The 24,796-nt window shown below is 41.8% G+C and overlaps 1 protein-coding gene across 4 annotated transcripts in view; it reads left to right on the top strand.

Annotated features, from left to right (window-relative positions):
• Positions 1–24,796, top strand: part of SERPINB8 (serpin family B member 8) — a 53,491-nt gene that overhangs the window by 8,794 nt on the left and 19,901 nt on the right. For 3 of the 4 annotated variants that reach the window (XM_015122161.3, XM_077975023.1, XM_077975022.1), the window contains exons 2-7: positions 79–256; positions 1,572–1,709; positions 3,477–3,594; positions 5,309–5,451; positions 6,825–6,977; positions 11,237–11,759. In XM_015122161.3, coding sequence (XP_014977647.1) covers positions 89–256; positions 1,572–1,709; positions 3,477–3,594; positions 5,309–5,451; positions 6,825–6,977; positions 11,237–11,641 — 1,125 coding nt within the window. In that variant the 5' untranslated portion in view covers positions 79–88 and the 3' untranslated portion in view covers positions 11,642–11,759. Of the gene's footprint in view, positions 1–78; positions 257–1,571; positions 1,710–3,476; positions 3,595–5,308; positions 5,452–6,824; positions 6,978–11,236; positions 11,760–24,796 lie in introns of those variants that run through there. The other variant, XM_077975024.1, reaches the window with a different exon arrangement.

Here is a 24,796-nt window from a genome sequence, read left to right as displayed (position 1 = left end):
CTGACTCGGGGACGAATGACTGTGTGGCCACAGGAGGGCTTTGCTGATGTGCTTTTCTGTGCTGTGCCTTTGATGCAGACGTTCCCTGATGGATGACCTCTGTGAAGCAAATGGCACTTTTGCCATCAGCTTATTTAAAATATTAGGGGAAGAGGACAACTCAAGAAATGTATTCTTCTCTCCCATGAGCATCTCCTCTGCCCTGGCCATGGTCTTCATGGGGGCAAAGGGAAGCACCGCAGCCCAGATGTCCCAGGTATGTGTGCGTGTCGCAAAGGAGAACGGCATGTTTCCCTGTGCTTCCGTCGAATTGTCTTTCTGTACTTTTGCTACAGCTGATGAAAGCCTGTGGAGCTGGAGGTGGAAAGGGGAGCGGCACGGCAGTGGAGAAGAGCAGAAAGGGGTAGAAAGGTGAAATATGTTAGACAGATCACCTCCTCCGATATTTTTGAGAGAAATCAAGGCATAGAGTTATTTTCTCTAGATCAGACCATCAGTACAGTCTGGCAAATTCACACCTTTGATAAGTAAGATAAACTATCATTCTGTCCCGCATGAAGGCAAAATATTCCAACCTTGTTACATTTTAAACTTTTGCTAACATTATATTTTAAATAGACATGCAGCTGCCTAGATGAACTTTTTGTTAAGTGGGTTATTTTTAGTGCACGATTATGCATCCTGGGAAAGGAACGTAATACAAGCGTAGACTTATATCTTCTGGAGTGAGTTAGAGGAATATATAATCTGTTTGATTCAAACTGGTGATGTATATATAACCTTATCTACAAACGAGGTGGGAGATAATACTTTAGGAATAGTTCTCTGACTATTGGTGAAAATGTCCGAGATAATTGCCAAGTGGATGTCACTTTACCACCAATATCAGAGGTGTATAGACAATCTCCTAAAATGCACCTAGGGACCCCAGTTGACATCCTTCTGTGGTTGTTTCTTTCAGCTGATTGGAGGAGTGAGGCTTTGGACTGCAGGTGATTGAGAGATATAGGAACAACCTTAATTCTCACTCTGATTTGACATTTAATTTATAATATGGTCTGGAGAACTTCTGTAAATTGCATATGAAACATTTTTAGTTTTATTGCTGCTTTTGTTTGTATTACCTGAGTCGTAATTCATCCCAGTTACTTTTTTCTGCTCTGCCTTCCCCCTGAATTATTGCACAGTGCCTTGCTGGGATGAATACATTTGCTAGACTAGTGGTTCTCACCTGGGGGGTGGGAGGTAGGGGTCGGTGGGTGAATTTTTCCTTCCTGGGGACCCTTGCCAAGACCTGAAGTTTTAGATCCCATAACTGAGAGGTGCTACTGACATCTAGTGGATAGAAGCCAGAAGTGCTGCAAAAATCCTACAACGCTTATGTGAGACCAGGAAGTGTCCTGGCCCCAAGTGTCAGTGCTACATTGCCCATGTTGAGAAACCCTGTGCTAGAGAATTAGGCCAAACCTTTTTAGAGTAGGATCCTGTGTGATTTTTTTTGTTGTTTGGAGGAAGCTCTTTGGGAGAGTATAATGGCAGTGTTAAAAGTCAGTGTTGGTTTCTGTTCCCAGGCACTTTGTTTGTACAAGGACGGAGATATTCACCAAGGTTTCCAGTCACTTCTCAGTGAAGTTAACAGAACTGGCACTCAGTACTTGCTTAGAACTGCCAACAGGCTCTTTGGAGAAAAGACGTGTGATTTCCTTCCAGTAAGTAGTATTCATATATTGATGAAAAAGAAATTGAAAATAAGTTAGACTACAGAAGAGTAGAGAATCAAGTATAACTGTACTGACTTAAAATGTGCTTGGAATTATACTTCTGAAATTACAATTTTAGATTTTATGATGGCTTCTGAATTATGTCCTTTGTAAATTGTTTCTGATACACCCATCCCTGTTATCAATCCCAATATGTCAGTTCTCCTGCACGCAGCCCTGCTTCTCCACCTTAATTCCCTATGCCTGAGTGACTACATCATTTGATGTGCTGTACAGAGCTCCTCCCCAGTCCCATGTGTGGTTATTGGGCTGCCTCCTGCTGAGACAGCCTCTCAAATTCTCTTAAATTTGCCCCCCTCTTCTGAATTGCATCTACAACTGACACAATTGTCTTTCTAAAATGAAAATCTGTTCATAAAACTGAGGTTTTAAATTTAAGTAGTTCCTATTTACTTAGGCATGTAATTCCAAGGTTCCTGAGTCCAGCCTGGCATAATACAATCAGTGAGGTTCAAAAATTATGCCACATAATATGCAGGGTGATGTTGTCTGGAAATTATTGAACCAATCACAGCAAACTGGGCCATCCTATTGGCTGGAGGTTCTGAGAGGGCTCCTCTAAGGTTCAAATACATCCCTGTCCTGGTAGCTGCTGGGTGCTGTTCCCGGAATATGCCTGCTCTAGGTTTATCTACCTCAGAAAGTGACTCTGGATCCAGGAATTTCCTGGTGAATCCATTTCATTTTTGAAGTTTAGCCTGATCTTCTACTGTTATAATAATGGGAACACAGGGAACCAACCTCTACTTTTCTTGGTGGCTTGTCTCTTCCTTCCCTCTATATCCTCTTTATTTGGCTGAAATTAAAGTATTTGAGAACATGGAATGGACAGAGGCTGGGAGCCAGTTTCCAGGCCTGTTATATCTGAAGCCAGGTTTTTGTGAGGTGAGTTATCTGGGTTTTAATGTATTGGGTACGGGCCTTTTCTGATTGGACCCCAACTTACATTTCAAGGCTCTTTCCCTGCCACTGTTTCCCTTAATCCCCTTCCTGATACACACAAACACACATACATGTGTACACACACACACATACAAACATACATGCAATCCACACACATGCAGGTGCACAAGCACACACATATGCACCCATGCACACAGATGTTCACATGCACGCACATGTATGGACCCAGTTGCACATACACACTATGATCCAGGCCTATCACCCTCCATTCCCATGGGGCCTTCCTTGCTCTGTATTCTTCCAACCAACCGTATGACCCAGATCTAAAATGCTATTTCCTTCTTTGCAGTTCAACCCGATTTCTTAACAATCTAGTTCCCTTATAAAGCCTCTCATTTACCCAAAACCACAATACTGTAGTCTGTGCTGGTGATGCAAAATGAGTAACAGTGTGTTAGACTGCCTAGTGAGGGAAGCAATATTAAAGTCAGTGCAGTGTTTGACAGGGATGCTTCTGGGCTGTTATGTGGATAGTGGCAGCTCATGATGTCCTGTAAGTGTCTGGGTGTCTCAGCTGCCTCTTCTCAGGCTGTGGACCTCCTCAAACCAAGCACTTTGCCCAGTACCAGGGAAGAATAGGCTTTCGTTAATTGCATGCATGCACCATGAAGTGCATGCAGTGTGACCTGTCCAAGCACTTACGGTAGAAACGCAGTAAGAGAAAACAAAATGCTTTTGCATTTGTGGGAGCCTTTACCAAATGAGACCAAACTCAGTGTTTTGTGTTTGCAGGACTTTAAAGAATCCTGTCAGAAGTTCTATCAGGCAGAGCTGGAGGAGCTGTCCTTTGCTGAAGACACGGAAGAGTGCAGGAAACATATAAATGACTGGGTGGCAGAAAAGACTGAAGGTGAGACAGTTTCATTTCTGTGGATTTGGAATTACTGCGCAGCGAGGCTGAGATTGGCTGGGATGGGACCTCCATGGTGTTGCCACTGTGATCTGCTTACCACAGGCCTGTTTGTGTGTATTGCTGAGTTTGCAGGCCAACAATGCAATTCTGTCGTTTCTTATCAGATCATGAAGTACTAATTTCTAAAACTAATGTTGAATCTCAGACCTCCTCCCCTGTGGACCATGCTGGAAAATCCCTGGAAAATAGTTCCTCCTTGGAATCCTGTTAATCTTCTCTCTGAGAGGCCCTTCCATGCTCGGAGACGGAGTGGCGTTCAATTAAGTTGCAGCTTAAAGAGGGCTCTCATGTTATCTCCTCCCTGTGGTCATGGGGACAACTTAGTAGTTTGATCTGCAGCCTTCTCCTTCCTTTTTAACTTGGCCGTGGCTACATTTGCTCTCAGAGTGCGGCCTTTTCTGAATATGCTCCCTATTCTGGACGTGCGGCAACATGGAGCCTGCAGTGTTCCCTGCCCAGACCACACTCTATCCCACCAGAAATATTTCTGCCAGTTCTTTACTTCAGTAGGAAAAAGGGGAGGCATCCTTGAAAGCATCCTAAATACCTAACAAGTAATTTAGGTACTTGTAAAGAGTGGAGGAATTAAGTCACGTGTTTCAGGGGCCAACCTAGCCCTCATTATCACATCCATTCCATCTCTATGTCACAACCACTGTGTGTCTAACAGAAGTAATGCCCGTGGTTCTACTGAAAGCCAATAAAATAATTACCATGGGAAGGGAAGAGCCTTTCGTGTTTTCATATGTCATCTGCCCAGTGGTCTCTCCAGTTGTTCCAGCAGTACTGTCACCTGAGGAATCTAGAAGCTTCTCCACACCTTCCCCCCACTGCTCTATACCTGTCACTTCTCTTCCAGGGCTGCTTCTACCCTTCCTTCCCTTAGGCTGACCCCCAGAATATTAGAGCTGGAGGGGACCTTGGAGATGACCTTGTTACCCTCTCATTGGACAGCTCAACTTGGGCCCCTCTATTCCATCCCCCTAATTCCTTTGCCCCATTCACCCCTTTCAGAGACGCTGCCTTCTCCCATTGACTGGTCTATGTTCTCTCATCCTTTGGAAGCCTTTCCTTGTCTGATGAGGTTAGAATATATGTATAGAGCAATGATCCTCAACTAGGGGTGGCTTTGCCTTCCAGGTGCCATTAGATAATGGCTGAAGATAGTCTTGGTTGTCAAAATTGGAAGAAATGCTGCTGGCTAAACGTCCTACAATGCCCAAGACAGCCCCCATAACAAAGAATTATTTGGCTTAAGATGACAATAGTGGTGAGGCTTGGATATGATAGTGCCAAGGTTGACTACCCCATAGTCAGAATCAAGACTCTGAGGTGATGTTCTCAACTCAGCCACTTGTCACCTGTGTGCACTCGGCAAAAAAGTCTGGCAAATGCTCTGATCCTGAATTTCTACATCCGTAAATTGAGGGCAAAATGATAGTTGCCCTTCCTACTTCAAGGCTTTTTTCTTAAGCACGAACGATACACTGTGTATGCCACACTGCTAAACACCATCGCCCAATTCATCGGGTGGCCAGAAAGACAGAACTCCAGGCTCTCTCTCAAGCCTCTGCCTTAGGCGTCAAAGGGATTTTTGTAAAATAATGCTTGTTTCCCCACAAATTGCAATAAGCTCTCATATTCTTTATAGGTAAGATTTCAGAGGTACTGGATGCTGGGACAGTCGGTCCCCTGACAAAGCTGGTCCTTGTGAATGCCATCTATTTCAAGGGAAAGTGGAATGAGCAATTTGACAGAAAGTACACAAGGGGGATGCTCTTTAAAACCAATGAGGTAAGGAAAGAGTTTTCAGATATACTGCTACTTTCTTAAAGTAATATTTTAGGAAATATTCTTTTAGAAAAATGAATACTTTATTTGACATGATCTTGATTTTAATCTATTTCTGAATTATATTATTTTATTTTCTTTGAGACAGGGTCTCTTTCTGTCACCCAGGCTGGAGTGCAGTGGTGCAATCTCAGCTCACTGCAGCCTCGACCTCCCAGGCGCAAATGATCACTCAACCTTAACTTCCCAAGTAGCTGGGATTACAGGTGCACACCACCAGGCCTGGCTAATTTTTGTATTTTTTGTAGAGACAAGGTTTTGTCATATTGCCCAGATTGGTCTCGAACTCCTGGCCTCAAGTGATACACCCGCCTTATCCTCCCAAAGTTCTGGGATTACAGGCATAACCCACTGTGCCTGGCTTTTTTTCTGAATGAATTTAATGCCTCCTGTATGTCTTTAATGGAGGAAGGAGGAGAGAAACAAAATTAATTTTGGTATTGATGGTTTTGTTTTTCCATCTTTGATCAAATCTACCTTCCATCTCTGGTCATATGATTTGGATTGGAGAAGAATTTCTTCTAAGCCTTGGAATTATGTTTACATGATGCTATTACTGTCTATAGCTAGTTAGATACCTTTTTGCAATATCAGTGGCAACTATGCCTGTTTATTGCCTTAAAAATCAAAGTTATACAATCCTGAACACAAGAAAAAGATGTTAGCAGATGTAAAGCCCTAACTTTACATTCCCTTTTGAATATGAAAATGACTGGTATCAATAGTTGTTAACTTGGGATTTGACATCCATCAACCTGATAATTTCATATTGCACAAAGATGTGAAAGTTAAAAATATATTTGATGCAGGCTTTAAAAACAGCAGACCTTACACATCTCTTCAAGGTCCCCTTCCCAAGAAAACCAAGGCCATAAAACCAATTCTACACCTGGGCAACTTTTCAGAGTTTGTACTGTACCACTTTTCTAACCAGATCCTTCAGCCCAAGGGCCTGAATATTTACCTTAATTTCAATAAATAATTTTTAGTTGGAAGCTTCCATGAGAAAGCTTCTCTATGAATGTTCTCAAAAAAGCAAACACAACTTCTTCCAAGAATAATGTAGATTTTTATGCCCTTCTCCATTTACCAAACTGGTTTTTTTTACCCCTCATCTGGTAATAGTTGATTTGCTGGAACAATAGTTTGTTCTCTTCATACTAAGATGTACTAATGAAGATTTTATATCCATCAGCATAAACGTGCAGAAACAGAAATTACACACACCTAGAGTTTCTGTGAATTAGATGTATCCTATTTTTAGTAAATTATGCCCATTTTTCAGTGATCTAATTTTAATTTCATGTTTCTATTAGGAAAAAAAGACAGTGCAGATGATGTTTAAGGAAGCTAAATTTAAAATGGGGTATGTGGACGAGGTGCACACCCAGGTCCTGGAGCTGCCATATGTGGAAGAGGAGCTGAGCATGATCATTCTGCTTCCCGATGATGACACGGACCTCGCTGTGGTAAGCTCCAGGCAGTGAGTCTTTGAGTGTCTGTGGAGTCCAGCCGAGCTCATTTCTTTACGTCCATCTACCAGTTGGCATTTGAGGAGTTTCCAATTGGGGTTATTACATGTAGTGCTGGGTGAACATCATTGCTTGTCTTTTGGTGACTATGTTCATGCTTTTCTATTGAGTGTATACATATATGAGTGGACACGTTTTGATGAACCTAAGAAGAGAGAGTTCTAAATATATTGTTAATTGGAATATTCTTTTTTTATTACTATTATACTTTAAGTTCTAGGGTACATGTGCACAACGTGCAGGTTTGTTACATATGTATACATGTGCCATGGTGGTGTGCTGCACCCATCAACTCGTCATTTACATCAGGTATAACTCCCAATGCAATCCCTCCCCCCTCCCCCCTCCCCATAATAGGCCCGGGTGTGTGATATTCCCCTTCCCATGTCGAAGTGATCTCACTGTTCAATTCCCACCTATGAGTGAGAACATGCGGTGTTTGGTTTTCTGTTCTTGCGAGAGTTTGCTGAGAGTGACGGTTTCCAGCTGCACCCATGTCCCTACAAAGGACACAAACTCATCCTTTTTTATGGCTGCATAGTATTCCATGGTGTACATGTGCCACATTTTCTTAGTCCAGTCTGTCACTGATGGACATTTGGGTTGATTCCAAGTCTTTGCTATTGTGAATACTGCTGTAATAAACATACGTGTGCGTGTGTCTTTACAGCAGCATGATTTATAACCCTTTGGGTATATACCTAGTAATGCGATGGCTGGGTCAATGGTATTTCTATTTCTAGATCCTTGAGGAATTGCCATACTGTTTTCCACAATGGTTGAACTAGTTTACAATCCCACCAACAGTGTAAACGTGTTCCTATTTCTCCACATCCTCTCCAGCACCTGTTGTTTCCTGACTTTTTAATGATTGCCATTCTAACTGGTGTGAGATGGTATCTCATTGTGGTTTTGATTTGCATTTCTCTGATGGCCAGTGATGACGAGCATTTTTTCATGTGACTGTTGGCTGTATGCATGTCTTCTTTTGAGAAATGTCATTCATATCCTTTCTCCACTTTCTGATGGGGTTGTTTTTTTCTTGTAAATTTGTTTGAGTTCTTTGTAGGTTCCGGATATTAGCCCTTTGTCAGATGAGTAGATTGCAAAATTTTTCTCCCATTCTGTAGGTTGCCTGTTCCCTCTGATGGTAGTTTCTTTTGCTGTGCAGAAGCTCTTTAGTTTAATTAGATCCCATTTGTCAATTTTGGCTTTTGTTGCCGTTGCTTTTGGTGTTTTAGACATGAAGTCCTTGCCCATGCCTATGTCCTGAATGGTATTACCTAGGTTTTCTTCTAGGGTTTTTATGGTATTAGGTCTAACATTTAAGTCTCTAATCCATCTTGAATTAATTTCATATAAAGAGTAAGGAAAGGATCCAGTTTCAGCTTTCTGCTTTTGGCTAGCCAATTTTCACAGCACTATTTATTAAATAGGGAATCCTTTCCCCATTTCTTGTTTTTCTCAGCTTTGTCAAAGATCAGATGGCTGTAGATGTGTGGTATTATTTCTGAGGGCTCTGTTCTGTTCCATTGGTTTATATCTCTGTTTTGGTACCAGTACCATGCTGTTTTGGTTACTGTAGCCTTGTAGTATAGTTTGAAGTCAGGTAGCGTGATGCCTCCAGCTTTGTTCTTTTGACTTAGGATTGTCTTGGCGATGCGGGCTCTTTTTTGGCTCCATATGAACTTTAAAGCAGTTTTTTTCCAATTCTGTGAAGAAAGTCATTGGTAGCTTGATGGGGATGGCATTGAATCTATAAATTACCTTGGGCAGTATGGCCATTTTCCCAATATTCATTCTTCCTATCCATGAGCATGGTATGTTCTTCCATTTGTTTGTGTCCTTTTTTATTTCACTGAGCAGTGGTTTGTAGTTCTCCTTGAAGAGGTCCTTTACATCCCTTGTAAGTTAGATCCCTAGGTATTTTATTCCCTTTGAAGCAATTGTGAATGGAAGTTCATTCATGATTTGGCTCTCTGTTTGTCTGTTACTGATGTATAAGAATGCTTGTGATTTTTGCACATTAATTTTGTCTCCTGATACTTTGCTGAAGTTGCTTATCAGCTTAAGGAGATTTTGGGCTGAGATGATGGGGTTTTCTAAATATACAATCATGTCATCTGAAAACAGCGACAATTTGACTTCTTCTTTCCCTAACTGAATACCCTTAATTTCTTTCTCTTGCCTGATTGCCCTAGCCAGAACTTCCAACACTATGTTGAATAGGAGTGGTGAGAAAGGGCATCCCTGTCTTGTGCCAGTTTTCAAAGGGAATTTTTCCAGTTTTTGCCCATTCAGTATGATATTGGCTGTGGGTTTGTCATAAATAGCTCCTATTATTTCGAGGTACATTCCATCAATACCAAATTTATTGAGAGTTTTTAGCATGAAGGGCTGTTGAATTTTGTCAAAGGCCTTTTCTGCATCTATTGAGATAATCATGTGGTTTTTGTCTTTGGTTCTGTTTATGTCATGGATTACATTTATTGATTTGCGTATGTTGAACCAGCCTTGCATCCCAGGGATGAAGCCCACTTGATCATGTTGGATAAGCTTTTTGATGTGCTGCTGGATTCGGTTTGCCAGTATTTTATTGAGGATTTTTGCATCGATGTTCATCAGGGATATTGGTCTAAAATTCTCTTTTTTTGTTGTGTCTCTGCCAGGTTTTGGTATCAGGATGATGTTGGCCTCATAAAATGAGTTAGGGAGGATTCCCTCCTTTTCTATTGATTGGAATTGTTTTAGAAGGAATGGTACCAGCTCCTCCTTGTACCTCAGGTAGAATTCGGCTGTGAATCCATCTGGTCAATTGGAATATTATTCTTTATTCTGCATGGAAGATCTACTTGAAAGCCCAATAATTATTGCACAAAAGTCCTGGAAGAGGGTAGAGATCAATCTGGGCAGTGATTCTCAAACATTAATGCACATATACGATTCTAGTGATCTTGTTAAAGTGCAGATTTTGATGCAATGGAGTGTGGCCTGAGGTCTTGCATTTGGAACAAGATTCCAAGTGATACAGATGCTTGGGACCACACTATGAATAGCAAAAGTCTAAAGTACAAGTGGGAAATTTACCTTATACAAGAGGAGAGAAAAGTCTTACTATGACAGAAAAGCAGCAGAGTCCAGGAAGGGAAAAGGTAAACTTGCAAGGTAAGAGGTGCAAGACTAATAGTGCACTGGTAAACCAGCTCTGGGAGGTGGGAGTAGCCTTCATTTACAAAGTTTGCTGATTCTCATGACATGGTAAATACTCCCACCATGGCTGACTTCAGGCTATGAAGGGTTTAACAATCGATAGGAGCCAGCTCTGGCACACAAGTTGAGGGTGGGCTGCTTGATTTCCCTGGCTTCCCTTTGGAATCAGAAAGTTATTGCCCTAAGTCAGGGATGACATCTGTTGTGGCCACTTATGAAAAAATTAGGAGAGTCTAGAAATAGAGTCAAAATCAAAACAATGCTCATTGGAGAAGAGCACCCACCTGGGCTGCAGTTGGTAAAGGGAAGGGGAGATGCGAGTGGAAGGCCCTTCTCCCTTTTTTCTTTCTACCTTACTGATAAATAGAAAGAGTGATGGATCTTGAAGAATTTGAAGCTAACTCCAGGACAGGCAGAGGACAAACAAGGATACCAGATGAAGTCTTGTTGAATTCGGTATTTCTTGTCTCATGCTCCCTTCTCATGCCTCCCTTCATCTTCAGATGAAACCCAATTCCCTCTCCTTTGCTCTGTAAGAGTTGCCGTCTGATTTAACCCTGAATAGTCGCCTGATTAGACTCAGAAGCAGAGTTCTGAGCCATGCTGTTTATCTTTTGTCAAACAATCTCTCCCACTCACAGTAATATGTACTGCGTGAAGATTAATGTAATGAATTGGTTAGAATTTTCTAAACTGCTAAAAAATGTTTTTAACATTTGAAAGGAGTTAGGTACAAATTGTTTTTATTAAAAATTTCTGCCTGTCTCAGGTATTTACTAGCTCTTTTACACTTGTCTCCATAAAACTTGGAAAAGATGAAGATTTGGGAGAAAATCTTGGTGTTTATAAAAGAAAATATCTGCAGATTTTCTTGGACCAGAACTTACCATCTAGTTGCATGTCATTAGTGGAGGGCTAACAAATAGGTGTGCGGGTATCAGGCTATTGTCATCTAAATATTAAGGTTTGGCTCTTTCTTATCCTAGGTGGAAAAAGCACTTACATATGAGAAATTCAAAGCCTGGACAAATTCAGAAAAGTTGACAAAAAGTAAGGTTCAAGTTTTCCTTCCCAGATTAAAGCTGGAGGAGAGTTATGACTTGGAGCCTTTCCTTCGAAGGTTAGGAATGATCGATGCTTTTGATGAAGCCAAGGCAGACTTTTCTGGAATGTCAACTAAGAAGAATGTGCCTGTGTCCAAGGTTGCCCACAAGTGCTTTGTGGAGGTCAATGAGGAAGGCACAGAGGCTGCCGCAGCCACTGCTGTGGTCAGGAATTCCCGGTGTAGCAGAATGGAGCCAAGATTCTGTGCAGACCACCCTTTCCTTTTCTTCATCAGGCACCACAAAACCAACGGCATCTTTTTCTGCGGCAGGTTCTCTTCTCCGTAAAGAGGAGCAATTGCTGTACATGCCCTCCTTTCCTTCTGCCTACCTTGCCTTAATTAACATTCCGTGTGACCCAGCTGGTGCAGTGGCTTGAATGCCAAAATAAAGCGTGTGCACTGAATAGTGTGTGAATGTCTTTGCTGAAGGTTCCAGAGCCACTGAGAATAACTGAGGCCACAGATGCCTGAAATTTGGGCCTGGGAAGGCTATGCTGGTTTTGGAGTGTTTGGGGTGCCTCCCATTGCCTCTGCCTTCACTTAAGTCTGTGCCCATTGTTTCAGGGGATCTTAAGGAGCATCTCAGGGCTTCAGGAGCCAGCCCTCTATGTGCTCTTCTATCCGCCCAGCTCTGCCCACCACCACTGCCATGCTGAACGGGGACCAGTGCCCAGGCAACACTGCACACAAAGCGAAGGGCAAACCCTACAGAGTAAAGCTGCAGCCACCCTGTGTCTCACATGCAGCTGAAATACTGGTCTGCTTCTGCCACTGTCGCATAGACAGCTCTGCATGCCCCTGTCTCACACAGTCTGTAATGGAAACAGCTCCTTCTTTTCTTTCCATAAACCTCAGATACAAGTTCAGGGACTCAGCAATACACTTCAGGACTGAGGTAGGAGGCAAATATCTGAAACTTGCTATGCCGTCCTTTCTATTCCTTTTCCCTCTGAAATACACAAAATACCAAAGGAACTTACACAGCACACCACTGAGTCCTCTAACTCATCATATATGCTCAAACATGGCTCAAGCACACCCCTTAAGAAAGAACCTCCATACATTACTTTTTTTCTGACTAAAAATAAAATTGTATTGTGGCAGCAATTTGGAAACTACAGCAAAGTCTCCAAAAAAATTTAAGTCCCCCACAATTCTAACACACAGCAATCACTGCTGTTAATAGTGATATACATCCTTTCTATTATATGTATGCAAATAGAAACTTATAAGCATTTTATTACAAGTTAATCATATCTTTCAGTAGCTTATTTCTTCCATTACTTATGAAAAACCTCCCTTAAGATCTTTCCAGATCATCAGTTTCATGTGCATAGTATTCCACTTATTCCACTGTGTGGATGGATTTCTATAATTGAATCTAATTTTAGACAGTTTGAGTAATTAAAATTTTTTCTATTAATAAATAATAGATTATTAATAATAAATATATATGATACTGTTTTGGATATACTAAATATTTGCTCACATCCTTAATATATTTTTTAAAATTCCTAAGAATAGTATTGTCGAGATAAAAGTTGAGCACATTTTGAGACTTCTTCCAAATTGGTCCCTAGAAAGTTCCACTGGTTTATACACTCACTCATGTCACCATTTATACTACCACTAACTGCCGCCTGCTTTATTATTTCTTTAATGAGTTGGACTAAACAGTGGTTACTCCTGACTCTGTTTTTGACTGACGGTTAACAGTTACATGAACCATTCATATTACAGCTCTTACTTAAATTTGACCAAGCTAGGATATATTCTGTGAGGCCACATTCATTTCAGGAATCATGTTTTCCAAAGCAGGTTTGGCTAAAAATTAATCCACAGGACTGAAAGGTATACATCTGTGAGTTTTGTTCTCACTTCCACCTCTAATTTGAAGAAAACTTTATACTTTTATTGCAGTACAATCGACACAGAATACATTTCACATATTTAACCTATACAATAAGTTCTGACACATTTTCCATGAAACAAACCATCACTATATTCAAGATAATGAACCTATCTATCATACTCCCAAATTCCTTCTTGCATCTTTGTAATTTCTCACTCTTCCTTCTCCCTCTTCCCGTCCCGTCCCAACCACTGATCTGCTCGGACAACTACTGGTCTTCTTTCTGTCACTATAGAATAATTTGCATTTTCAAAGAAATTTACATGCATGGAACCATGCATCATCTATGCTTTGTAGTATGACTCCTATCAGTACAATTATTTTGAGATTCATTTATGTTACTGTATATATCAATAGTTTGTTCCTTTTATTGGTAAGTAACATTTCTTTGTATAGATATACCATGATTTGTTGATTAACAAATTTACCTGTTGATGAACATTTAGGTTGTTACTGAGATTTTCACTATTGAAAATATAGTTTTAATGAACATTTATGTATATACATCTTTGTGTGGATATGTGTCTTCATTTCTTTTGCATATAGATACATAGAAGTAGAATGGCTGGGTCATATGGAAGGTATAAGTTTAACTTTTTAAGGATCTGCCAAATTGCCTTCCAAAGTGGTTGTATCATTTAACATTCCCAGTAGAGCCTAGCAGAGTTCTGGTTGTTCTGCCTCCTCACCAACACTTGGTACTACCAGTGTTGTTACTTTCAGTGTGTGCCGGTTTTAGGTTGCATTTCCCTAATGCCTGATTATATTCAGCATTTTAAAAAACGTGCTTATATGCCATCCATTTATGTTATTTGATGAAATGTCTTTTTAAGTGTCTCATCAATATTTTATTGCTTCCTGCTTTATTTTTTATTTATTTATTTTTTGAGACAGAGTCTCTCTCCGTTGCCTCAGCCCCCCGAGTAGCTGTGACTACAGGCGTGTGCCACCACACCCAGCTAATTTTTGTATTTTTAGTAAAGACAGGGGTTCCCCATGTTGGCCAGGCTGGTTTTGAACTTCAGACCTCAGGTGATCTGCCCACCTTGGCCTTCCAAAGTGCTGGGATTACAGGCATGAGCCACCGCACCCAGCCTTTTGTTTTCTTATTGTATTTTGAGAAATCTCATGATACGACTACCAAATCTTTTATCATATATGGGATTTGCAAACATTTTTCTCCCAGCTCATGGCTTCAATTTTCATTTTTATAACAGTGCCTTTAAAAAGCAGAAGTTCTTGATTTTGATGAAGTCCATTTGATCATTTTGTTTCTTTGTTTATGCTTAATGCTTTTGTTGTCATATTGAAGGAATGCTTTGCCTAACCCAAGGTCACAAGGATCTCCTATGTTTCTTCTAGAAGTGTTAGAGGATTTGATTTTCCTTTTTGGCCTATGATCAATTTTGAGTTCATGTTTTTCATATGATGAAAAAGCTATCCATTTTCCACTGAATTGCCTTTGCATCTTTGTCAAAAATCAGCTGATCGTGGATGTGTGGTTCTATTTCTGGATTCTATTGGATTCTATTGATCTGCTTGTCTATCTTGATGTCAATTCCACATTGTCTGAATTACTGTAGCTTAATAATAAGTTTTGAAAACACTTAAGTGACATGTTTTCCAACTTTATTTTTCAACGTTGTTTTATCTGCTTTCAGTCCTCGATCTTTCCCTGTGAATTTTATAATTTGCTTGTTGACTTGTACAAAGCCTGCTGCAATTTTGATTAGGATTGTGTGAATTCTAAACATCAGTTTGGAGAGAATAGACATGTTAGCAATATTGAGTCTTCCAACCCATGAGCAAGGTAAGTTTCTCATTTCTTTTAGGTTTTTATTAATTAGTCTCAGCATAGTTTTGTAGTTTTCAGTGTACACGTCTGGCACAAATTTTGTCAAATTTATCCTTAAGTGTATCCTATTTTGTGCTATTATAAGTGGTGTTGCTTTTTAATTTCAATTTTTTGATTAATTATTGTTAGTATATGGAAATATAATACAGGTTTTTGTTTTGTTTTGTTTTGTATCTCAGCCTTGTATCTTGCAAACTTGCTAAAATCACTTAGTTCTAGTAGCTGTGTTTCTAGTTCCATGTCTGCTAATAAAGACAGATTTTCTTTCTTTCCCATTTAGATAGCTTTTTATTTCCTTGCCTTATTGCACTGACTTGATTAGAAGTAGTGAAAACAGACATCCTTGTCTGGTTCCTGATCTTAGGGGAAAGCATGAAGGCTCCCGTCATTAAATGTGATATTAGCTGTAGGCTTTTCATAGGTGACCTTTAACAGGTGAAGAAGGTTTCTTTTATTCCTAGTTTGTTGTGTTTATATCGGGAATAAATGTTGGATTCTGTCAAATGCTTTCTTGTATCTTTTAGATGATCATATGGTTTCGTTAATATTGGGATTAATTTTTGAATGTTGAAACAATCTTGTGTTACTGGGATAAACTCCACTTGGTCACGATGTATTTCCTATTTTGTCTAGTATTGGATGCAATTTGTTAAAATAGTTTTAGAATGGCTCATCTCCATTCATGAGAGACATTGGTCTGTATTCTTCCTATTTTGTAATATCTTTGTCTCATTTTGGTTTTAGATAATTCTGGTCTCAAAGAATGAGTTGAGAAACATACCTACCTTTGCAATTTTCTGGAACAGATGTTGTACAATTGGTATTATTTCTTCCTTTAATGTTTGGTGAAGCCATCCGAGACTGGAGTGGCTTTATACTACAACTGTAATTTCATTAATAGGTAGTGAACAATTCAAATTACATATTTCTTTTTGAGTTAGCTTTGGTAGCTTGTGTTTTTCAAGGAATTTGTTCATTTCCTAGTCATCAAATTTCATGGTATAAAGTTGTTTATAACAGTCTCTTATTTTTCTTTTAATAACTATAAAATCTGTAGTGATACCATCGCTCTCATTTCTGAGATTAGTAGCTTGTACCTTTTTTTCTTTTCTGATCAGTATGACTAGATGTTGATAAATTTTATTGCTCTTTCTCAGAACCAGCTTATGGTTTCATTGATTTTCACTATTGTTTTTCTGTCCACAACATTGATTTCTGCTTTGATCTTTATTATTTCTTTTTTCTCATTACTTTACATTTAATTTTTTCAGTTTTTGGTGTAACCAGCCATGATCCCTGGTGTACTGAACAAAAGAGGATGGGAATAAAAGACAAAGACAAAAGAGTATATTTGCAAGAAGGGGTCAGGGGGCACCTTGCCTCTAGTGGGTAAGGGCCGTGAGCTTTTGCAGTCCTCCATATTTATTAGGTAAAAGAGATAGCAAGAAAAGGAGGGGTGATTGTTGGGTAGTTGTTGGTCTGCCATTTGGTTCACAGCAGGCTTGCAAGACTGCATCCCTTGAACAATAGGTGCTAGATTTCCCAGTAGATAACTTCAAGGAGCCCGGTGCCAGGGAGTGATGGCCCTCAGCAAATCTTTTGGTGGCACGGGCAGTGTGAGTTTGCCCACATCCTGCATTCATGATAAACAGTTTACTGTTTGATCATATAGCCTCCAGTGGAATGCTGAGTTGGTCATGATCCCTTTGCCGGCTCTCTACATTTTGGGTATTTTTTTAGTTTTTTTTTTTTTAAGGTGAAACTGAAGTAATTGACTTGAAGCTTTTCTTGGTTTTTAATATAGGTGTTTACCACCATAAAAATTTCTCTAAGTATTGATTTAGTGGCATCAATAAATTTTGATATCCTTTGCATTTTTATTGAGTTCAAAATACATTCTAATTTTCCTTTTGATTTCTTTTTTGACTCATGAATTATTTGAAAGTGTGTAATTTTTAGTTTCCAATTTTGATGATTTCCAAAGATCTTTATGTTATTGACTTCTCATTGAATCTCACCATAGTCAGATAACATATTTTCAATGACTTGCATTCTTTTAAAATATTGAGATTTATTTTATGCCCATAAATATGGGCTATCTCAGGAAATGCTCCATGATCACTTGAAAAGAATGTATATTCTGTTTTGGGGTGTAATGTTCTGTAAATATGAATTCCGTGAAGTTGGTTGCTAGTGTTGTTCAGGTCTTCTACATAATTACTGATGTTGTGTCTACCTGTTCTAGCAATTGTTGAGAGATGAGTGTTGACATGTCCAACTATAATTGTTGAGAGGTCCAGCTCTAGGTCAAAATTCCAAGTGTGATCCTATAGGCCTGACCATAGGCAACTACCAGGCAGCCTGCATGGGGGAGATGGGGGAAAGCTGCCCTCCCCACAGATTTGGTGCACAGCCAGGGCATTGCAGTGTCTGGCGGGAGCTGCAGTCAAGGACTCAGGCCCCGGAGCCAGGCCATACTTTTATGCATCTCTACATTCCGAGCTCAGACAGCTCCACTCAGAGCTCTCCTTATAAGGGGAGCAGAGGCCTTCTGTTCAGAAGCCTCTGAAGAGATTTTCTTACCAGGATCCTTGAAGACACTTTCTTGCACTCAAGCTCAGCACTCAGTACTTTCCCACTTCTAGTCCTTCCCTCCCGGTCCCGTCCCTCCTGTCCCTCCCCTCTCTCTTTCTCTCTCTCTCTCAATTTGACAGAGGAGCCTCGTGGTCCATTAAGCACAATGCCTTTTTGGGAAAACAAAAAGCCTGAAAGTCCTTCAGGGCATTCCTAGAGGTGCTGGTGGTTCATTTGCAAGAGTCTGAGGGTACCAAAGGGCACTTGCCAACCATGCCACCGGGTCTCTGGGAGGTGCCAGTGGACCCCACAGGACACCCTTACAGTGTGCTAATGCATTGTTTACAGAAGCTTTTCATTTCCAAGGGGGATCATTGGTCCTCAGCCAGGTACTGCTTGTGGTCCAACAGATCTGGCAGGTTTGGTACACTGTGACAAGACCCATGCCATTGAAAAACACGTCTGGACGCCCCTCGCAGAGGCTATAGCAGCTCCGCAAGTCACCCTGCTAGCCCTCTGGATCTACAGTGAAGGGTTGGGGGAGGCAGAGGATGAGACTGTTCACCGGACTCAGATTTCAGGGATTTTTATGCCACTACTGTTAGTTATCAAGCCCAAGTAAACCTCATCAGGCCAGCTCAGTCACTCCCAGATACAGTCCAGCGATTTTAACAAATCCCTAAGGCATGGAAAAAGTGGCTGCTTCTGAGAAAACAACAATTGCAGAAGCAGTGAGGCAAAGATGACTATCAGGCGCCCTCTCCTGGACTATCTAGGCAATGGCATTTCCAAAGAGCTCTCTGAGCCTGATTATTCAATAAAGGGGCTCTTAGAGGAGGAGATTGAAGCGTTCCCCACCAAGATACCAGACCATGGGGGGCCTAGCAGGCAGCTCACAAGGGTTTGCATGGTGAGAGCCCCTATGACTGATTCAAGCGGTATGCTTGTTGTCGTCCCTCCCAGTGACTCTGGAGATGAGCTGAAGAGCCTCACCATCCTCTCCCCAGATGGCTAGGCTTTTACAGATTATCCAGACTAGAGGTTAGGCCGAGGTCACTCTGTCCCCAAGGATGACTGGAAGCCCTAGCCAATGTCAGAGTTCAGTGAAAAGGTGGGGGAAAATGTCCTTCTTGGCCATTTTGAACATCTGTGCACTGGAGCCTCTGATCCCCACAATCCCTGGCACCAGGATGAGGGGAAAACAGATAATGTTCTCTGGCTTAGGGTCTGAGACCACCACCACCTGCTCTGGCTCTGGGAAGGGACCTTTGGGCCCCTAGAAGCCTTTATGTTATGGCTCCCACGACTGCATGTGTTCTTGGTATAGAGGTGTTGTCTATATGTGCCCCCACTGGCCTTCACTCTCAATCCTTGATGGAAATTGCTGCACTTAGGGTCACCTTAGTGGGACATGGGAAAGGTTGTGAATGTACCCAACTACTGTCACCCAGGACATTGTATCCCCACCTGCTTTGGGGAGGAAAAAAACCTGCTGTCATTATGTCACCAAAACATCAGTAATTCCATCTAGTTTCTTCTGTTCACTGCACAGAAAGCCAATCAGTGAGACAATGAGTATTGCAAAGATGAATGAAGGCTTTAATTGGGTGCTGCAGCTGAGGAGATGGGAGATCAGTCTCAAATCCATCTCCCTGACCAACTAAAATTAGGGGTTTATATAGCAGGGAAGAAATGTAACCATGTGTGGGGAAACAGGAATTAGGGAGAGGTGAGGAAGAGGAATTGGTCAACAGGAAGCAGGTGGTTCCTTAGGCCATCATGATGGGTGACGGGTCAGGTTTCTTATTGTCCAGATGTGTAGACTTGGTGGGTTTCAACTGCCTGATACTATCTGGGAAGACTGATGGTTGGCTTCCTGAGAAAGGAACTCAGATAACTGTAATTTTCTTGAGTTTTAAGACTGTGAGGGTTAATTTATATGCTTTTTCAAAAGAAACAAAAAATATTAGTTCTATGGGACAATTGGGCTGATTTCAATTGCTAAGCTTGAGGCAAAGTTCCTGAGAAACTGTTCCTCCATACAGTGGCTCTGTCTGACCTGTGCACATGGCCTCAGGTACCTTGTGACCCTCTGTCTATTATAGGTGGCTCAAGGCTGTGGTGCCGTTCTTTGCATTGGCAGTACCTGACATCTTGATTCTTACAGAGGCTACTGGAGGGAACTTGGTATGAGACAGTTGATATAATCAATGCCTTTTTCAGCATCCTCCCACATGGAGAATTCCAGGATCAACTTGCGTTTATGTGGAATGGGTTGCAATGCACCTTTAATGTCTTTCCACAAAGTGACCTAAATTCCCCATGTAGCTGCCATCAATGAATAGGTTATGCTCTGGGGAGAGTTGCATGCCTAGAGGAAGTACTAGCCTTGCACTCTATTGATGACATCCTCCTGGTGAACCCAAAGACATTGCCAAATAAGGACTGGGTGCTTGAGGACAGATGACTCTCAAGCAGCAACTCGACTGCACCATTAAGACACAGGGACCCCAAGTGAAGTTCCTGGTTGTAATCTGGGCAAGTGGCACCACATCTCGTTTAGAGGAGATGACTGCCAAGCTTCTGACTGTCTCTGCCCCAGCCAATAAAAAGGATGCCCAGTGATTTGTGGGCTTATTCACTTACTATTACTGTCACATTCCCCTTGTGGGGATTTTGATGGGACCCAGCTAAGAGGTTACTAGAAAAGGCTGCTATGTTTGAATGGTACCCATTCAAAAGGCTACCACAGCCATCCAAGCACCCTTCCCCTGGACCCCATGGGTCCACATTTGCCATTCGACTTACAGGTCTCAACAACATTTCAGTTCCTTTACTGTTGCTCATAGTAGAAAAATACTTCAGACACTTGTTGGGGTTTTCAACTTACAAGATCCTGGAGTCAGCTGAAAGGCACATACACTTTGAGAAACAATTATTGTCCTGTTATTGGGCCTATGTAGATGTGCATGAATACATAAGCCATGGCTGTGATATAGTTTTATGATCCCAAATTCCAATCATGTTATGAGTGAGCGGAGGCCTCAAATCTCCAGGTGGGGGTGGCTCAGGAGTATTCTCTAGTGAATGAAAATGTTCTATACAGAAGCAGGTAAAACCCAGCCCAGCTGGGGCCTTCAACTCCATGGCAAGGACTCAGGAGTGTCACCCCCCTCCCAGGCATATCATCCAATGAACCACTGCCTTTACTTGCCCAATGGGAGCTCAGATACAAGGAACTTCTGGGCCACACATAAGCCTGGTTCGTTGATGGTGTCTCTTGATTAACATTTACTAGGCTAGAATAAGGTGCAGCTGTGTCATCCAGCCTGCGATATATCTATCCCTTGGCAAGCTCAGCATAAGTGTGAAAAGCTTTATAAAGTATGGTTGGCTACCCAGGCTCCCTCAACAAAGGAGCCCTGCCATATTTTCACTGACTCATGGGCTGTAGTTAATGTTCTGAACATTTGATTGGGCTACTGGCAAAACTTGTACTGACATATGAAACACATCCCTCTCTTGGGATGAGACATTTGGATAAAATTCAATTCTACTCCTAATAAGCTCTTTGTTATCCTTGTGGGTGCTCACCAGAGAGCTGTCTATGCTGACAAAGGCAATGAGCCAACCAAGGCAATGAGCAGACCATGCATGTCAGCTAAACAGGGAGAATGATCTGTCATCTGCAGATATTCAACTCATTGACAGATATTCAACTCATTGACTCCTGCATCCATGAGAGGAAGGGCCCTGGGAATCAAGATGCCATCCTTGCCTGGATCTATATGCATGAACTATTATCTTCAAAAGATGCCAACACAGCATGAAAGAGATAATCCACCTACCAGACCCTGACCAAGGCTAAACATTCTGCTCAGGGACAGATCCTTCAGGTAAAAAATGCCAGGATATTCTTTGCAGGTTGATCACACTAGTCCCCTCATCCCATCCAGAGCGTTCAGGTGGATCCTAAATGTAGTTGATGAGTTCTCCGTATTTGGACTAGTCATCCGCATGTGTTTTACTGACTCAGGCAACACTCTTTATTCCCTCCAAAACCATATTTGTTTCTTTCTCTGGCTTCCTGAATACATTGTATCTAATAATGGCCCAAATGATACATTTGCAGCCCAAACTATACATGGGTCAAATCATGCGGCATGATGGATTCTCCATCCTCTTTAACATCTACAAGCCACAGCAGTGATTGCATATTTTAACAGGAAAAGATCAGGTTGAAGTGGCTAATGGAAATGGACAATATAATCCCAGCCTGGCTACATGTCTCAGGTGAGCAATTTGGGGTCTCATTGTGGCAATTCTCTAAGTGTACTTCTCATTTGTGCTGTGTGATTGATTGGGCTGTCTGTCTCTTTCCTTCAGTTTCCCCCTCTTTTAAAATTATTGACAAATCAGTTTCCATGGTGGATCATGCAATTTCCCTCCATCCTTTTTGAGCCCTTCCTGAAGACCCAAATCAGTGGGAGATCAGGAAGGCTACTAAACAGCACAGATTGGGAGGCATGAACTTGCTTCTCCATTTACTCCCTGGGTGCAGTGCCTGAATTTTTGCCTACAAGGGCTTCAAAGATAATAACCATCAATTCAATGTCTCAATATTTTCCCTAAGGTGGCCCTGCTGCTTTGCTCTGTGTAGCCCCATTGGATACATGCCAAATATCAAGTAGAAACTTTTATGGAACCACAGGAGAAACCAAGCCAGAATGTTTAGGTTCATCATTCTAGGGAGTGAATTAACGGCACTATTCTTGCTCATGGCATGGGACAGACTGCCCATGTCACAGTCAATGAGGAGTCTCCCCAACTGATAAGACATAAGCACCTTTGGTCCTGTGAACTCAGGTATGGGGCAAGAAGTGGGTGGGGATCTAACCTCTCTCCTCTCTCTTATGGGTAGTCTGTGTGACTCTGGCCTTACCAAATTCATTGGTAGGCCTGACTCTGGCAGCTGCCATCATGCTGAACTTGACTAGTAGTTGGATATGCCACTCACTGCTTGACCCCATAGGTAAACCTTTGGCTGCCACGCCACTGAATAGCATGAGTGGACATTTCTCCAACTATGGAGCTTTCTGGCATCTCAGGTGCCCTAACACACCTGGACCCGATGTGTTACCTGATATGCAGGCCCTGGTACTGTAGGAATGAAATGACATCCTAGTTGTCAACTCAATGCTGTTCCACATGGGAGCAACTGAGAAGGGGAACCTGGGTCTGTTACCAGGCTATTTTAGCCTTGATGATGGTGACTCTCTCTCCTCCCCTCCCTTTCCCTCCCACCTCCCCTCCCCTCCCCTGCCCTCCCCTCCTCTCCTCTCCTCTCGTCTCCTCTCCTCTCCTCTCCTTGTCCAGACTCTTCAGTTCCACTCAGGGACTCTGCCCACTACCTACCAAGAAGGACTTCTAGGGGGTTGAACCTCATGGTAGTCAATGACTCTTACACTCCCAAGCTAGTGTATACCCTTTTAGAGTATTGTTTCTTTTCTAAACACCAGGCCTTTACCTTCCTTTTTGATCACATTGTAATCTGCACAAATGGGGCATTAATAAGAAATTTTCAAATATTCCAAACAACCCCTCCCAAGGAGCATGTTGCACCAGGCTGAATAAGGCATGAGCTCCAGAACCAAGCTCACCCTGGTTACTTGGAGGGTTTGCTGGGTGAGGGGCACTGCTGACCCTCTTTGCTCATGTGTATGCTTTGGGTGGTTTTTCCCACTCCTGGGGTCCCTCAATGAGAAAAGGTTGTGCACCTGTCTCTTACCATCACTGAAGTCATTAACAACACTACCTTAGTTCTGGAGACACAACAGATCAGCCTTAGCTCTTTGGTTTGAGTATTTGAGCAGCTGCATAGCCCTGGACTTCCTGCTGGCCAGCCAACGAGAGTCCGTGCCACTGTCAACACCTCGTGGTGCACCTGGATCAATGAACCTGACAAAGGAGAAGAGTCCAGCTCTCTAAAGCAGACTCTGGTGACCTTTGAAACATCTTGTCCTGGATTGGCAATGTTGGGGACTCATGGCTATGTTTAATCTTCCAAGAAGTCCTCATCATCCTATTTGAAAAAATTTCAATTATGAACCTGGTCCATTGCTGGCGCAGACTAATTACTGGGTTATTGTCATAATCCCACAAAATCCATTTATTTAGGACTATGATAGGGTTGGCTTTATTTCTTTCAAGCATCCTGAAAAATTAAGCGGTGAAGTTGAGCAGTACAACTTCAGGACAAAATCCTAAATGTGATCGTTCAGGCCCAACCGTATGCAATTATAGAGATTCTACTCTTGGGGGAAATCTGCCCTTCTCCCACCAGACTTCATAGCTAGTGCTTTGTGATCTCGGGAGTGAGGCACCGTCAAAGGCTGAGGACCCTCTGGGCCGCCATGCCCTGCGCCTACCTGTATTTCTAGCTCTGGCCCCTCCATTCAGAGGCTTCCTTATGGGGCAGCGGCTCAGCTGGGACATTGCCAAGACCTCCTTATTAGGGGGCCTGGAGATACTTTTCTCCACTCTGTCTCAGTACTCAGTACTTTTCCATTATTAGCTCTTTCCCGTCCCCCTGACTCTAGCTCCAATCTCCCTCTCTCCCCTGCCACCACAAATGAATAAAAGCCTGACTGTTACTCTCCTATTTGGCTCACTGTCTTAGTGGACCACCTCAACACCTGGCAACTCTCTCTAACAATTGTGGACTTTTTATCTTCACAGTTACATTTGGTTTTACTTCATGTATTTTGAATCTCTCTTACTAGGAGAGGAATAAAAATGTAGCATTGCTATGTACTCTTGATGATTTGACTCCCTTTATCATGATGAAATAACCTTCTTCATCTCCAGTAATATTCTTCACTCTGAGACGTACTTTATTAGATATTATTATAGTCACCCTAGCTTTGTTTTGATCAGAATTGTATGTTGTGTATTTTACCTTCATTTACTTTTAACCTATTTTTGTCAATGCAAGGTGAATTTCTTGTAGACAGTATATATTTGGATCTTTTAACCAGTCTGACAATCTCTGTTTTTTAATGGAATCAAGAATGAGTATAAGGAAGTGAATTTTTTTATAA

The sequence above is a fragment of the Macaca mulatta genome, chromosome 18 (genome assembly GCF_049350105.2).
Source record: "Macaca mulatta isolate MMU2019108-1 chromosome 18, T2T-MMU8v2.0, whole genome shotgun sequence".
In the NCBI taxonomy this organism is placed as follows: Eukaryota; Metazoa; Chordata; class Mammalia; order Primates; family Cercopithecidae; genus Macaca; species Macaca mulatta.
The sequence above is the reverse complement of the archived record's forward strand: the minus strand, read 5'-3'. Positions and strand labels throughout refer to the sequence as shown.